A 17,685-nucleotide genomic window follows, 5' to 3' on the forward strand; every position below is an offset into this window, starting at 1 on the left:
AAAAAAAAAAAAAAAAAAAAAAAAAAAAAAAGGAATGGGGATATAAACAGACAAAGGAGAGAGAGGTGTTCTGTGCTGGTGGACAATATGAATAGAATAGCTTGACAGTAAAAATAAACAAGATATGAAGAGGTCGCAAGACACAAAAGATGTGATTATCTTGAAGAGAAGAGGGTCTGCAGGCTGGAGAGTTAATCAGAATCAAGTTGGGACAGCAGAAAAGAAGCCTGGGGCTTAAAAACCCAGGCAGATTACAAATGAAATACAAATTAAATGTATGCAGCTGTAAAAGGCATAAAGATCACTCTATACTAATATGTAATAAAAATCTCTAGGATATATTAAGTGAAGAAAGTAAGATGCAGAAGAGTGTGTATATTTTGCTATCTTTCTTTGTGTTGGGAAGTAGGGGAGAGAATATTTACATGTATAAATACATGTATATACAAATTTGCTTACCTACAACAGAAAAAAATAGTTACCTACAGAGGAAGGGAAAAATAACAGGAGGGTGAAAGGATAAAAGCTAGAACCTCTCTGAATTTGCTATTTCACAACATTGGTCTTAGAACCATGCAGACATTTCACATGTTTGTGTAATCAAAACAAAATTAAGCAAGCAAACAAAAACCCAAAGGAATCCCTAAAAATATAAAACAAACTGAAAAAAAAAAAAGCCCACCTACCTAACTAATTGTTTGAAGCTGGTGGCATGACCAAATAAAGAAAACGACTTTAAGTGCTTTTATAATACAGCATTTTCACTGTATAATCATAATAACAGGCTAAGGACAAAAAGAACCACAAAGACATCTGAAACTGCACTCAGCAGGACTGTTATTAGCGATCATGTTGGTCATCTTATTTTGAAAATGTTATATATGTAGAAAGACAAAGTAAATAAATGACTATGTTAATGTTAGTAACCAAGATATCAACATTAATAAGAAATACAAATAAAAAAAAATCCAAGAAAAAGTGAAAGTATCAGTATAAACTCATGATTTTTCTTTCTAAAAAAAGTATGTATTTCCTACTTTTGTCCACTAAAAAAGGCTGAGAAGAAATGACAACCTAGTAGAAATAAACATACCTAGTCCCCAGATTTATAGTCTCTAAATACCATCATCATCTTAAAAGGAAATAAAGGCTTCTTGGGAGGAAAGTTAGGTTCTAGGTTTGGGGAAGGAAATGTGTAAGGTGGGCCTGGGACATACTTCTGTGCCAGAAAACAAGGAAGTTTAATTGTATTAACTTGTTAAAATGAAAAAGGCCGTGTTGACACAACAAGTTGAATCTACAGAGGTGTTAATTTGAATATTAAACTGAATAATGACTGCAATAGACTAAAACACATACCACTTATTTTATGATACCTGAGTTCCTAATGACACTCCAAAAATAAAAATAAATACAAAAATTAGAGGCCACTAGGGGCGTGAACTCATCATTCTAAAAATTAATAAACAGGGAAGGAAACAGAATTTTTCCTGCCTTTCCTTGACTCACTGTATTTAAAGGTAGCCAAGGGGCTGGAGCCTCCCTCCAGGTCCAGATCTCATTGCCGCGCCCCGTGATGCCCACCCAAAGTGAATTCCTGATTCCTTCTGGTTCCAAGTCCAATATGGAAACTCTGAAGGATCAGCCAATTCATAATCTTCTAAAGGACGAACAGACCCCCAGAATAAGATTACAGTTGTTGGGGCTGGTGCTGTTGGCATGGCCTGTGCCATCAGTATCTTAATGAAGGACTTGACAGGTAAACTTGCTCTTGTTGATGTCATGGAAGACAAACTGAAGGGCGAGATGATGGATCTCTAACATGGCAGCCTTTTCCTTAGAACACCAAAGATTATCTCTGGCAAAGACTATAATGTAACTGCAAACTCCAAGCTGGTCATACCATGGCTGGGCATGTCAGCAACAGGGAGAAAGCCATCTTAATTTGGTCCAGCATAACATGAACATCTTTAAATTCACCATTCCTAATGTAAAATACAGCCTGAACTGCACATTGCTTATTGTTTCAAATCCAGTTGGTATCTTGACCTATGTAACTTGGAAGATAAGTGGCTTTCCCAAAAACCTTGTTACTGGAAGTGGTTGCAATCTGGATTCAGCCCGATTCCATTACCTGATGGAGGAAGGGCTGGGAGTTCACCCATTAAGCTGTCATGGGTGCGTCCTTGGGGAACATGGAGATTCTAGCTGTGCCTGTATGGAGTGGTGTGAATGTTGCTGGTTTCTCCCTGAAAACTCTGCACCCAGATTTAGGGACTGATACAGATAAGGAACAGTGGAAAGAAGTTCATAAGCAGGTGGTTGAGGGTGCTTAGGAGGTGATCAAACTCAAAGGCTACATATCCTGGGCCACTGGACTCTCCGTGGCAGATTTGGCAGACTATAACGAAGAATCTTAGGCGGGTGCATCTAATTCCACCATAAGGGTCTCCATGATATAAAGGCTGATGTCTTCTTTAGTGTTCCTTGCATGTTGGGACAGAATGGAATCTCAGACCTTGTGAAGGTGACTCTGACTCCCAAGGAACAGGCCCGTTTGAAGAAGAGTACAGATATGCTTAGGGGATCCAAAAAGAGCTGCAATTTTATTTATTTATTTATTTTTAAATTTTATTTTATTTTATTTTATTTTTTTTTTAGGGACGGAGTTTCGCTCTTGTTACCCAGGCTGGAGTGCAATGGCGCGATCTCGGCTCACTGCAACCTCCGCCTCCTTGGTTCAGGCAATTCTCCTGCCTCAGCCTCCTGAGTCGCTGGGATTACAGGCATGCGCCACCATGCCCAGCTAATTTTTTGTATTTTTAGTAGAGACGGGGTTTCACCGTGTTGACCAGGATGGTCTCGATCCCTTGACCTCGTGATCCACCCGCCTCGGCCTCCCAAAGTGCTGGGATTACAGGCTTGAGTCACCGCGCCCGGCCCAAGAGCTGCAATTTTAAAGTCTTCTGATGTCATACCATTTCACTGTCTAGGCTACAACAGGATTTTAGCTGGAGGTTGTGCATGTTGTCCTTTTTATCTGATCTGTGATTAAAGCAGTAATGTTAAGATGGATTGGGAAAAACATCAATTCCTAAAGTTAGAAATAGGAATGGTCTGTAAAATCCTACAGCTATATCCTGATGCTGGATAGTGCTACTGTTGAGTAGTCCTAAAATGGTTAGTGTGAAATAGTTCTGCCACCTCTGAGGCACCACTGCAGATGCTGCACATGCTGCGGTTGCCCCTTGAACCAGATGGATGTTTACCATGTTTTATATAACTTCCTGGCTCCTTCATTGAACATGCCTAGTTCAACATTTTTTTTCCAATCAATAACATCCTGGGATCCAGTGTATAAATCTAATATTGCGTGTCTTGTGCATAATTGTTCCAAAGGATCTTATTTTGTGAACTATATCAGCAGTGTACATTACCATATAATGTAACGAGATCTACATATAAACAATGTAACCAACTATCCAAGTGTCATACCAACTAAAACCCCCAATAAACCTTGAACAGTGGAAAAAAAAAGAGAAAAAAGAAAGGTAGCCAAATAGTTGACAAGGGAAAGTTCCTCCCTATAGAAGAGTCAGAGCTTACAGATGTTGATGGAATGAGAGACTTAGAGAAATCACTATTTTGTAACTCCTTAATGAAAAAGTATATCTTGGTAATTATCATCAGTGGCTGCTAAAATTATTAGGTTAAAGATTATATCCTCAGTCTTTGTGGGTGAATAAATGACTGGCCTTGGTGATGAAATGGATTGAGAGAGAGAAGAAAAAGTCAATGACAGTAACAGTTCAATATTTCAGGCTGAAATTCAATAATGATACCACTGACAGACACAAATTGGTGGAGAGGGGAAACCGGTATGAGGAAAAGTGGACTGTTAACACCACAGTTGAATTTTGATGGAGAGCAACTTTGCTGGGTATAAAGGAAAGAAAAAAGCACCACTTCAAGTTCTCCACAGAAGGAACGTACGGGCTAAATATGTCGCTGTCTTGTGAAATGGAAGACAGTGCCTTCAGTGTACTTGAAAGTGTCTTAATACTGGAAAGAGCACCTACAAGTATCCCTTCAAGATAGTTTTGACTCTTAATATGAGTTTTCTATGTATTAAAGATGATATTATCTTTTTAAATATATCCTCTCTCACCTTCTTTATTGAGGTATACCTTACATGTAATAAGCATACATACATTGTTTCTATGAGTTTTGACAACTGCATACATCCACTTAATCATTACTCAAAATAAGATCTTATTTTTATCACCCCAAAAAGTTCTCTTAAACTCCTTTCCAGTCAATTCCCTTTCTCACCATTCCCCTTCCACAGAGACAACTACTGTCATAAATTCTATCATCATATCTTGGTTTTGCTTGTTTTTGGACTTCAGATGAATAGAATCAGATTGTGTTCCTTTGTGTTTGGCTGTCCCTTTCCCCACTCAATGTTTCTGAGATTCATCCATAATGATAGGTGTATCAGTAGTTTGTTCCTTTTTAGAGCTGTAGAAGAGTCTACACAGTGCTGTAGAATAGTCTATACAGATTTCTCTCTACAGGTAAAATAAATCACACTTTGTTTATTCTTCTGTTGATAAGCATTTGAATATTCCCAGAATTTGGCCATTATGAAAAAAGGCTGCCATGGATATTCTTAAACAAGTCTTTTTATAAACATATGTTTTAATTTCTCTTTTAAGTAAATATCTAGAAATGGAATAACATGGTCACAAGTTAAATATATGTTTAATTTTATAAGAAACTGTTAAACAGCCCTACAATATGGGTTAATGTACCTTTTAAATTTTCTATCTACCACTGTTGAAGTGATAGACTTTATGGACTCTGAAATTCTTTTAGGTATTTTGGGTTTGATTATTCCAAATGGTTATTTTTTTTTCTATTTTAACTTACTATATATATTTTTTAGATACGTTATATGTACTGTTGTTTGAGCTATTCAATATAGATGTTTCACAGGTAATATAAGCCTTTCAAAAAAGCCTCCAAACAATCCTTAAAGAAAGCATTTTAAGATATGTTAACACATTACAAAGTATCTGATAGAAACTCTGATACAGAACTTCTAATTTAAGCACTAGAAATAAGATTGGGAAATAAACACAGAGGTCAAATGGAGCCTGTGTAAAGCACCTGAGGAAAGACCTTAGGTTAAATTTGTTTGGTAAGAAAATTATATTTATAAATTAGGCATGAAAATTCGGTTTAATTTCAGTTCTTGTTTTATTCAGACTTTATATTTCACCAAAAGTTTTACTTATCTTATCAAAGCTGAGATACTTACTTGTAGGGATGGGCTGAGACAGTCTCGTAGTATTTCCTGATGATTTGGTTCATGAACTATTTCAAAAATTTGCTTTCTCTCTTGTGCAGGGTGGGCTGGTGACAAAATATGCACTAATAGTCTCCCAAGCTGCATTCGGAAGGTTTCCTTACAAGACCATAGAATTTTAGTCCACTGCTGCTTGGAACCACTGGTTTTACTTGAACCCTAAAATCAAGATAGGAATGAATTAGGATCAGATTGCTTAAGAAATACTACGCTAGACTCAACACAGCTCTAAAGAAGATTATAGAACATGTTTTATTCCAGATTGGTTTTAATCGTCAAAATTAGAAAGAGATACACATACCCATACAAATAGGAGTTTAAAAGGGATCGGCATACAATGTTCATAGTAGCATCACTCAAAATAGCCAAAAGGTGGAAACAATCTGAACATCCATCAGTGGATGAACAGATAAACAAAATGTGCTATATACTTACAATGGAATATTATTCATCCTTAAAAAGGAAGGAAATTCTGACACATGCTATAATATGGATGACCCTTGAGGACACTATGCTAAATAAAATAAGCCACTACAAGGCAACAGTAATCTAAACAGCACGGCACTGATACCAAAACAGAGCTATAGACCAATGGAACAGAACAGAGGCCTCGGAAGCAACACCACACATCTACAACCATCTAATCTTTGACAAACCTGACAAAAACATGCAATGGGGAAAGGATCCCCTGTTTAATAAATGGTGTTGGGAAAATTCGCTAGCAATGTGCAGAAAGCAGAAACTGGACCCCTTCCTGACACCTTATACCAAAATTAACTCCAGATGGATTAAGGACTTAAACATAACACCACAAAAACCCTAGAAGAAAACCCAGGCAAAACCATCCAGGACATAGGCATAGGCAAGGACTTCATGACTAAAACACCAAAAGCATTCGCAATAAAAGCCAAAATAGACAAATAGACTAATTAAACTCCAGAGCTTCTGCACAGCAAAAGAAACAATCACTAGAGTGAACCGGCAACCAACAGAATGGGAAAAAATTTTTGCAATCTACCCATCTGACAAAGGGCTAATATCCAGAATCTACAAAGAACTAAAGCAGATTTATAAGAAAAAAACAAGCAAACTGATCCAAAAGTATGCAAAGGATATGAACAGACGCTTTTCAAAAGAAGGCATATATGAAGCCAACAAACATGAAAAAATGCTCATCATCACTGGTTATTAGATAAATGCAAATCAAAACCACATTGAGATACCATCTCATGCCAGTTAGAATGGCAATCATTAAAAAATCTGGAGACAACAGATGCTGGAAAGGATGTAGAGAAATAGGAACACTTTTATACTGTTGGTGGGAGTGTAAATTAGTTCAACCATTGTGGAAGACAGTGTGGTGATTCCTTAAGGATCTAGAAATAGAAATTCCATTTGATCCAGCAATCCCATTACTGGGTATATACACAAAGGACTATAAATTGTTCTATTATAAAGACATGGACACACGTATGTTCATTGTGGCACTGTTTACAATAGCAAAGACCTGGAACCACCTCAAATGCCTATCAATGATTGACTGGACAAAGAAAATGTGGCACATATACACCATGGAATAGTACGTAGCCATAAAAAACAATGAGTTTGTGTACTTTATAGGGACATGGATGAACCCGGAAACCATCATTTCTCAGCAAACTGACACAAGAACAAAAAATCAAACACCGCATGTTCTCACTTGTAGGTGGGTGTTGAACAATGAGAACATGTGGACACAGAGAGGGAAGCATCACACAGTGGGGTCCGTTAGGGGTGGCTAGGGGAGGGACAGCGGGGTGTAGGGAGTTGGGGAGGGATAACATGGGGAGAAATGCCAGATATAGGTGATGGAAGGATGGAGGTAGCAAACCACCTTGCCATGAATGTACCTATACAACAATCTTGCATGATCTGCACATGTATCCCAGAATCTAAAGTACAATTAAAAAAAAAAAAGCCATACACGAAAGGACAAATATTGTATGCTTCTATTTACAATGGGTACCTTGAACAGTCAAACTCACAGAAACAGAAAGTAGAATAGTGATTACAGGGTAATGGGGGAGAGGGTGGTAAAAGTTATGATTTATTGGGTCCAGAGTTTCATTTTGGGATAATTAAAAAGTTCTGGCTGGGTGCGGTGGTTCATGCCTGTAATCCCAGCACTTTGGGAGGCTGAGGCAGATGGATCACCTGAGGTCAGGAGTATGAGACTAGCCTGACCAACATACAGAAACCCGTCTCTACTAAAAATACAAAACTTAGCTGGATGTGGCGATGTGCACCTGTAATCCCGGTTACTTGAGAGGCTGAGGTAGGAGAATCCCTGGAACCTGGGAGGTGGAGGTTGCAATGAGCTGAGATTGGGCCACTGCTTTCCAGCCTGGGAGACAGAATGAGACTCCATCTCTGGGGGGGGTGGGGGTGGGAAAAAAGTTCCAAGAGATGGATGATGGTGACAGTGGCTGCACAGCAATATGACTATAATTAATGCCACTGAATTGTATCCTTAAAAATGGTCAAAATGGTAAATTTTATGTCCTAAGCCATTAAAAAATTACCAAGGGCTCACAAATTATAAATTTAAAAAAAACTATCAAAGAACAATGATAAATAAGCTTACACTGATTTTGCAATAAAAAGAGAAAAGATTCATAATAAAGACTTGAATTGCGCCATACTACTGAGTACAACAGTCACAAATTAAGCACTGCAGATAGCAATACCCCTTACCTGTGGTTTTGCTTTCCACAGTCAATCATGGTCCGAAAATAGTTAAATACTATACAATAAGATATTTACTCATTGTAAAAAGAGAGAGACTACATTCACGTAACTTTTAGTAAAGTATATTGTTATAATTATTCTGTTTTATTATTATAGTTAATCTCTTACTATGCCTAATTCATAAATTAGACTATATCATAGGTATGTATGTATATGAAAAAGCATATTATATATAGGTTTCAGTAGCATCTGTGGTCTCAGGCACTCACGAGGGGTCCTGAAATGTATCCCCCGAAGATAAGGGGAAACTACTTTATGGGTTTACCACAGACTATTCCCTAACAATTAACCAATTGTTTTAACTATGGTCCCACTAAGCCTAGCCAAATGCTGATCAAATCACCTGTATCTGGTTTAAAACTGGAAGCAGTACATTCAGAACTCATTCTGAGTTTTGGAAACTGCTCCTCTCTAATTACATCTAGACCTAAGGGTCCTGTGTGAGTGACTGAGTTCTAAGTGAATCCGCACTCGGTTTTGCTGTTCAGAACTAACCAACAACATCTAGTTTAGATTTAGAGACTGGCATGTCATGATTTATGAGATCTGCTACAATTAGATTGGCCTTTACTATCTATGGAGTAAACTGACCGACTTGTTCCATTGTGTCAACTGTAAGTGACCCACAGAAACCCAAGTGAGGTGATGATAAAGGAACCCTGACACTTATCAGTATTCTCTATATAATTTTGAAGGTGTCAGATACACTTAGGCCAAGATCTAAAATTCATAATAATTTAGAAATTTGAGAACAAGTATCCATAAATATAGTCCTTTAAAAACAATTAATGTAAACTCTTATAGCAGTCATCAATGATGATGATCTACTTTTTTCTGATGTTCATCTTACTTAACTACAACACTAGAAAATAGCCTTTAGGGTTACAGGCTTAAAAAGCAATGCTGCATGAGATGAGTCATTTTGGAAAGGGTGAATTAGCAATATATATTACTCTATAATTAAAATTCAAGTTGCCTGAGTTTTAAAAAGCTCTCTGTAAGAGCACAAAGAAATACGGTTTTGAAAACATACAATACAGTCAACAAAAACCTCTATTCCCTTTGTGTGAATGAACATTTCCCATATAATCAATTTACTTACAATAGATACTTTGAATCCTTCTACCAGATATGTAAAAATTTCTTTCTGAAATGGATTGAAAACAGAAGACTGTTCATGATGAATATATTCCTCAGAAATTTCGGTCTGGAAAACTGAAGTCTTGATTTGAGTTACATTTTCTGGAGTTCTCAAAATGTCAATAATGTCTGAATTAAACTCTTTAAATTGAAAAAAAGAATACAAAATTAGTCATATCACTGCTATCTACCCATTATAAACAGTAATAATGCTGGTAAAAATATTGTATTTAATTACTAATTCAGTTATCACAATTTAAATGTGTATCAGGTGTATTAGATGTAGTAGATACAATGTAGTAGAAAGTGAATTCACATAAAATAATGTAGAAATTTAAAAATGCATGTCATGCAATTTTAAATTAATATTTAATTGACTAATGAAGGTAAGTTAAACTACAAAATGGTTCAAAGCATGAGCTTATTATACAAATTAAACATAAAGACCATGTCATATTTACATGAGTGGATCTAAAGAGCTGTTTCTCTGCATATGCTATCCATTTACATGCTGTGTATGTGATAATCACGGCTCAATTTCGGAGTTTAATCTGGGAGTCTGTTGCACAGAATGTACAGTAGAAAAGTCAAAGGAAAAAAAGGTGGGCATGGTGGCTCACGTCTGTATTCCCAGTACTGTGGGAGGTGAAGGCAGACAGATCACCTGAGTCTAGGAGTTCGAGGTCAGCCTGGGCAATGTGGTGGAACCCCATCTCTACAAAAAAATACAAACATTAGCCAGGCATGAGGTGTATACCTGTAGTCCTAGTTACTCAGGAGGCTGAGATGGGAGGACTGTTTGAGCCCAGGTGGTAGAGGTTGCAGTGAGCTGAGATCACACCACTGCAATCCAGCCTTGGCGACAGAGAACCCATCTCAAAAAAAGAAAAGAAAGAAAGAAAGAAAGAAAAGAAAGAAAAGAAAGAAAAGAAAGAAAAGAAAGAAAAGAAAGAAAGAAAGAAAGAAAGAAAGAAAGAAAAGTAAAAAAGCTAAAAAAAAAAAAAAATTCCTTGAGTGTATCATGCTTTTCTAATGATTAACAATTACTGTTTTCTTTGTCCTGTCTTCCTGGGGTTACCCGAACATTTTTTACATTACATTTTGTCTTATCTATAGTGTTTTTTAAAAAACAATTTTCAGCTTTATCGGCATATAATTGACAAACAGAAATTGTACATAATAAGGTGTTTTGATATATAAATACATTGTCAAATAACCACCATAATCAAGCTAGTTAATGTATCTATCACCTCACACAGTTACCATTTTTGTGTGTGCAGAAAGAACATTATTTATAGTGTTTGGAGTATATTTCTTTGAATAGCTTTTTTAAGTGATTGCTCTAAGTATCACAATTTAAGTATGTACATATATATTCATTAGCAAATATGGAAATGCAAATTAAAACCACAATAATATATCACTACACATCTGTCAGAATGGCTAAAAAATAGTGACAACAACAAATAGTAGGTAGGTAAGGATGTGAAGAAACTAGGACCTCACATATATTGCTGATGGGAATGTAAAACTGTACAGCCACTCTGGAAAAGTTTGGCAGTTTCTTAAAAAACTAAATATGTAGGCCAGGCACGGTGGGTCATTCCTGTAATCCCAGCACTTTGGAAGGCCAAAGTTAGAGGATCACCTGAGGTAGCGAGTTCAAGACCAGCCTGACCAACACAAAACAAAACAAAACCTAAATATGCAATTACCATGACGCAGTAATTGCTCTCCTGGGCACTTATCCCAGAAAAATAGACTTATGTTCACACAAAACCTGCACATAAATGCTTACAGACAGAGGCTTTATTTGTAACAGCCAACAACTAGAAACAACCCAGAAGCCTTTCAAGAGGTGAGAGGTCACACAAACTGTGGCACATCCATACCACAAATATTACTCAGCAAAAAAAAAAAAAGGAACAAACTACTGATACATGCAACAACCAGAATGACTCTCCAGACTATTATACTGAGTGAAGAAACTCATTCCAAAAGGCTACATACTGTATGATTCCATTTATGTAACGTTCTTGATGAGACAAAAATATACAAATGGAAGACAGATGAGAGGTTACGGGGCTAAGGGGGTGCTGGGGGGACTGTGAGAGGAAAGTGGTTTGGCTAAGAAAAGGGCAATGTGAAGGATCCTCCTGGTGCTGGAAATGCTGCTGACTGTATCGACGTCACTCACCTGGTAGTGATATTATACTATAGTTCTGCAAGATTCACTGGGCGAAGCTGGGTAAAGGGTATACAGGGTCTCTCTGTATTATTTCTTAACTGCATGTGAATCTACAAAGATCTCAAAAGATCATACTGGAAGTGCCATATGGTTTTAAAATGGTCAATCTGGGCTAGCACTGAATGCATTAAAAAGTGGACTTTTTATTCAAGACTATCAATTCCAAATAAAAAAACTCTTAATAATATGGATGTTAAGAACTAAAAAATAATGCTGCTTAAATATCTGAAAACTAACCAGTTTCTTCTTAGATTAATTCTCTTTCATTTTAAAATCTGAGGAAAAACAAACGAATCCTATAGTTTTACCTTGATAAATAATCCTGTTGACTGCTAAAACGGTGAGCCTCTGTAGTCTCTGTGTAAGTTCTGTTTCAGTTGCTTGGCTAGGGTTCTCTTGGCTCATTCTCCGTTGCATCATCACGTGAAGCTCATCATTTGCCACTGAACGCATTTTCATCAGAAGCGATTCAGTCTGAGCAAGGGGAAATTTTCGAGGACCTTCAAAAGTATATAAATTAAAACATCAAATGCCAGTGTTAATAAGGATCAAGGAAACTATTTTTGCCGAAACTTTTTGATTACCAGAACATGAAAACAACCTTATTTACTACAAAGTCAATTCATACAAAGGAAAGAGTGATTAAGAGAAAGTGATGTTTCTCCCTCTTTGAAGAAGTGCAACAGTACTTTTGGTTTCAAAGTCCTAAATAACAATGTTGAAGCTAGTGACATAGCTTAGTAAAACAGATGCCATTTGGCAAAGTTTGAGTGAAAAAGGATTAAATGGGCATAAGTAGTTCAGAACATTTTGATAAAATAGTTTCAAATACTGTTTCACTTCTTTGTATTCCAAAATCAACAGTTTTAATGCACATCATTTTTTTTTTAGTAAGAATATTACTATTACTGGATAATTAGTTACTAAATTTCATAAAGTAGTATTAAAAATTGGATATAGTAACAAGTAGAAATCAATGGAAGTGAAGAGATCAGAATATAATTCCAGTGATTTGTTATTAAAATGATTTAGAACATATGCATCATTTGGAATTCAATGCTACAAAAGCATTTCCTGAGAAATGTTTCCTGAGACTGAACAGAGAGGAGTGGCATTCCTGCACCATTACTGCACCTGCTCCGGGAGGTACAATACAGGTAGAGCATCCAGGAGAAAACTGGGGGGATGAGTCTTGATTTAACGGACTGAAGGAGAAGGGCATCGGAAGTTGACCATAGGAACGAAAATGACGTCTTGGTAGGTGAGGAATAATGGAACCCTTCATTGGAATTGAACCTTTGTTTTAAATTATGAAAACATATATCAATTTCTATAAATAACCTCTATAAAAATTACTTAAATATGACTAAATTTTAACAGGTTTTAATGACTTATCCTATAAGATATTTAAATATTTTAATACTATTTTAGATCGCTCAGTATTTTGGGTAATTAGTATTCATAATCAGTTAATATATTTTGGTAGATAGTCACTTTTGAGGCAAAAAATAAGAAAATGCAAATATTTGTATCCTGTATATATTCAAGAGTAATACTGTCAAAACAATATACTTAGTTTAAGCAGATTCTTCCTAATGTCTACATCTGACAGCTTTCATACTGTATGTGCAGCTGATGATTGTAATTCAGAGGCACGACAATGCAATGAATAAGGAAATGTTAGTTAAGTCTTCCTTAGTACTGTGTGTATTAACACTTGAAAAAGTGGGAGGGTATTTCAGCACTCCTGCTATGAGCCACACAGAGCTGGTGTGGCCTTAAGCACACTTCTTTCTAAACCTCAATTTTCTCATACATAAGATGTGGATTAGAAAAAAAAACAGAGCTTACTTCACAGGTAGATATTTCTCACGATCTGACATTGTATTAAATATATTTGTTTATATACTTATTGATAACTTCTTCCAGTACAAGTTCCCTGAAGACAGGTAAAACAGTAACTGGTACATGGTTGGTACTCAAGAAATATTTGATATTTGATATTTGATGGTTGAATAAATGGATAAAGAGTCATTTTGTGGATTAAAAAGAAATGGATATAAAATGTAATGCCTGCTTCATCCTCATAAAGAATAAATACTTTTAATGGTTAGTATTATTATTGGTTGAAATATACAGAAAATTCATATGTATGTGAATTACTAATATAACTATGTGTGTGTGTGTGAGTGTATGAAAATTGAAATACATGTCCAGCATTCTAAATAATATCCTAATGCTGACTACTTCTACCTTCATACATTAAGGGTGATGTGTAAAGTTTTTCATATTAATAAACAGGCAAGGAAAAAAATACATTTAAAAGTGTATATTGCTACCTTATTTATAATAGCAAAAACCAACAAGCAAAAAATACCTTTATCTATAAAAGTTACAGAAAATTATACATATCAAAATAATAGATTATTTTGCAATCATTAAAAATAAAAGTATATTTATGTTTCTTAATATGGAAAAAATCTACAATATAATGACTAAAAATAGAAATCAATTTACAAACAGTAGGTAGAGCATGATAACATTTAGGTAAAATTACATATAAAGATATATATCAATATAGATATCTAGACCAAAAACAGATACAGAGGCTAATGAATCAGAGTTTTGTTTATTTAGCAGCAGGCAACTTGGAGCTGCTGAGCATTAGAATAGTAAACCTGAGTGAGGTTGTAAGAAGATTAATCTGACAATAAAATAGTATCTAACTACTCTAGCTATGCAAGAACTTAAGATCTAGATGTAACGAGAGTACTGCTGAAGAAACTTTGGTCCCAAGTCATGGATATCCTGGGGTTCAAGGTTTGAGTATATTTGTCTATTATTAGAGTCTGGTGTGAGGCCATAATGGAAGCTGCAGCTGCTGGCAGTCCCCACAACTCCTGCTGAAGGTGGAGGGTAGTGGCAGTGGGGTTGGAGGTGTCACTCATGTCAGTAGTTTTCAACAAATGCTAAGTGAGTCTACTTAGGAATCCCCCCACTACACCTAAATATTTATTAGTAAAGAGAACAGTTTAAGTCTTTGAAGGAACAATTCATTACTTAATTGATAAGACATGACAGAAATAGAAATCCCTCTATGTCCCTTTAGTATCATGGACAAATGGACTTGAATGAGTTTTTGTAATCACACAGAAGGGCTTCAGTATTCTGCAGTTTTTGTACCTGTAGCATATAAGGCCAATATACTTTTGATGATACTTTTAACTAATAGTAAAAAAATTAAAAGCACAATATTCCCCAAGTATATGTGTAAAAAACCAACTCAGAAGCAATTATAAAGCAACAACCGAATACATATAAAGCGGCATTTTGCAAACTAGGTTCACAGGGTAGTATTTAAAACAGGAAGGATTCTTGAGAGAGACTTCAGAGAGAGAGAGATGGGTCCTAAGAGATATGATAGACTTGGAATGAGTACATGTGGCATAGGGCACAAAGGGATGAGTATAGGGGTGCACATGCCAGCAGTCCCTAATTCTAGGATGAGTGGGTCTTAAGAGGAAGCTGGACTAGATGACTTTTAAGGTCTTTTATTAAGCCAAAAATTTGTAGGATTCTATAAGTCTCCTATAGCTTACAGCAATCACATTTACTTAGAGTCAAAAAAAAGGAGAGCAGTCTAGTGAAAAAGATTAAAAGTCCATTATCTGTTTTAAAATGATTCAAACCAAAAACAAATAACAAACTTGAAGCTACGCAGGGCTCTGAGGCTCAAGGTGACAAAAATGCTAGTATCTAAAGAGATTAAAGACTGCTAGAGAAATCATTGACCAAAGTGATCATTAACTAAAATCAGGGATCTAAGCAGGGGAGGAACAGACATGAGAATGAGAAGTATCAATACAAAAGAAACACAGGGGTAGTAAAGGTATACTTTCTGTTATCAATAGAGAGTGAATTCCATCTAAGCAGTCACCGACAATACAAGGAGTCCTGCAAAGGAAAGGTGTCCAACAATCATCTTTTGGCATGCAGGAAGCTGAGCATTAATGCCAGAATTCGTAAATAATCTATTTCTATTCAGGACAAAAGAGATGTACAACTGGGAGAGCAGCTCAGGAGGAGAGACTGCGCTCAGATATTAAATAAGGAAGAATGTAGAGGGGCAGTAAGTTTAGTTACACAGATGTTTTAGCAGTTTTACTTTTATAAGTTTTATTTAGCATAATTTAAACATACTACTGCAAAATAATGTGTACTTAGTAGCTTTTCTTCACAAGTGAGTTTTTCACATGGTTTAAAATTTTTGCATAGCATTGAACACAGAAGTAGCTTAACGCAGGTCAAAGAAAGACTTGAACTTAAGTGCATTTAAGACAGTAAGAGTGATTAAACTTCAAACAATTTACCAAATACTCTGTCTGGAGATGGTGTGCATGTGAGCATGTGTACATGCATATTTATCCACTATGTATAATACACACATGTGTGTGTATATCCTGCGTATGTGGTGTTCATGTTATCCTTCTGGGTTGTGTTCATATAAAGATCATAGCAGATTTTGTGGAAAAAAATAAGGAAGCCTAACGATATTAATGCTTATTATTTGATGATATGTACTAATTTATAGCAAGCCCTGATATCATGTACATTTTAACCATGTGCAAGCCACCATCATCTTTCCTGACTACTGTAATAGCCTCCTCCCTGGACTCCTCACTACCTCTCTTCTTCTCCTCTAACCCACTCTCTACACAGAAGACAGAGTGATCTTTACAAAATAGAAAGCTGTTTATAGCATGCCACCTACTTAAAACCTCTGATGACTTCCCATTACGATAAAATCTAAACTGCTTAACAAGACCCATGTGATTAAAAATGGACTCTGGCCCATACCATACTGTATAGCTTCTTCTGGTGTCCCACTCTCATTAAGTGACACATTCTAGCTAAATGGCTTTTAGTTCTCTGAACAAGCTCAGCTTTTCCCTGTCTTGGAAGCTCCACATAAGCCATCCATTCTGCCTGTAAAACTCTTTCTCTGACTCTCTACCTTGCTAACTTCTTTCTCATCTTTTACATCTGTATTGAAATCTCACTTTCTCAGAGACTTCCTTAATTTCTGATGTAGATCAGGTTGCCTTATTATAATCTTTATTCCTACCCTCTATGTTTCCCTACTATTTTACAATCTCTGTGTCTGTTTTTTAAATCATTGCATCTCCAATATTTAGCACAATGCTCAGCACATGGTAGGCAGGTGCTCAAGAAATAACTGAATGAGAAAAGCACTAAAAATAAGCAGCAGAACAGTTTACCCCAGGAAAAAAATCTTTCTTAAATTTTATGCAAAACAAGAAATATTTTAGAAATGTGAATGGCATAAGAAAAGTCAAGCTAGCCTCAATTTATGGTTAATAAAATATTATTTCAATACTCGCCGGCAATGCTTTTCCGCTTTTGAACTATGGCATGATGGGGAGCAGAAGGTGACTGGAGTGAATCTGTGAGGTTTTCAGAGTCATGATTTGCAGTGGTCCTTATAAATTCCATAGCAGCCTGGAGAACTCTAAGCTGTAGTGCAACAGCCATATCTAAAAACAGAAGATACTAGAATGTTTTCAAGCTACGTGGTTATTAATTTTTTAATTGAACTGAATTTATGTATCATGCCAATATGTTTTGTTAGATATAAATTTTAAAATTTTGATCAACATGGGGGTGACAGTAGTAGACATTTTATAATTCTTGTTAAAGGCAATTTTAAAGCAAATTTACAAATGGTCACTAAAAACCTTCAATGAAATATTATTAGCTTGCTCACAAATTTATTTCATTTTAAAAACTGTTTCAAAGAAGAGACTTTCTTTTTCTATATAACGCTACAGTTTAACCAGCAATTATCACATTTTTTTTTGTTTCATATTCCTTTAATAATTACCATTAAAGAAAACTAAAGGGCATTACTACACAGCATATGTTTTTAAATTCTACTTGGTAAGAAAAATCAGTGACATCTTTCAATTATGTATTGCCAATTACTAACTACATGGAGGAATCACTTTTTCTATTTTTGCCACTTTTTCAACCCTTTTCAGGCTTCTTTTTTGAAACTGATAGATATTATCACAAAATTAATCTTAAACTTTTAGTAAAAGAGTTTATAAGAAGAAAGAGA

At 35.8% G+C, this 17,685-nt stretch overlaps 1 protein-coding gene and 1 pseudogene across 8 annotated transcripts in view; one reads left to right on the forward strand and one right to left on the reverse strand.

Moving 5' to 3' along the window:
- The window catches only part of LYST (lysosomal trafficking regulator), a 215,736-nt gene that overhangs the window by 66,935 nt on the left and 131,116 nt on the right, over window positions 1-17,685 (reverse strand). For 7 of the 8 annotated variants that reach the window (XR_001824545.2, XM_017526586.2, XM_017526587.2 and 4 more), the window contains 5 exons: window positions 16,949-17,101; window positions 12,681-12,842; window positions 11,855-12,046; window positions 9,261-9,439; window positions 5,324-5,530 (listed from right to left, as the gene is read on the reverse strand). Coding sequence is in view for 7 of the 8 variants with exons in the window: in XM_017526586.2 (XP_017382075.1) it covers window positions 5,324-5,530; window positions 9,261-9,439; window positions 11,855-12,046; window positions 12,681-12,842; window positions 16,949-17,101 (893 nt within the window). In the remaining variant the exon portion in view is untranslated. The remainder of the gene's footprint in view (window positions 1-5,323; window positions 5,531-9,260; window positions 9,440-11,854; window positions 12,047-12,680; window positions 12,843-16,948; window positions 17,102-17,685) is intronic. The other variant, XM_017526589.2, reaches the window with a different exon arrangement.
- Window positions 43-2,691, forward strand: LOC108302844 (annotated as a pseudogene).

Source organism: Cebus imitator, unplaced genomic scaffold (genome assembly GCF_001604975.1).
Source record: "Cebus imitator isolate Cc_AM_T3 unplaced genomic scaffold, Cebus_imitator-1.0 Scaffold42, whole genome shotgun sequence".
Lineage (NCBI taxonomy): Eukaryota > Metazoa > Chordata > Mammalia > Primates > Cebidae > Cebus > Cebus imitator.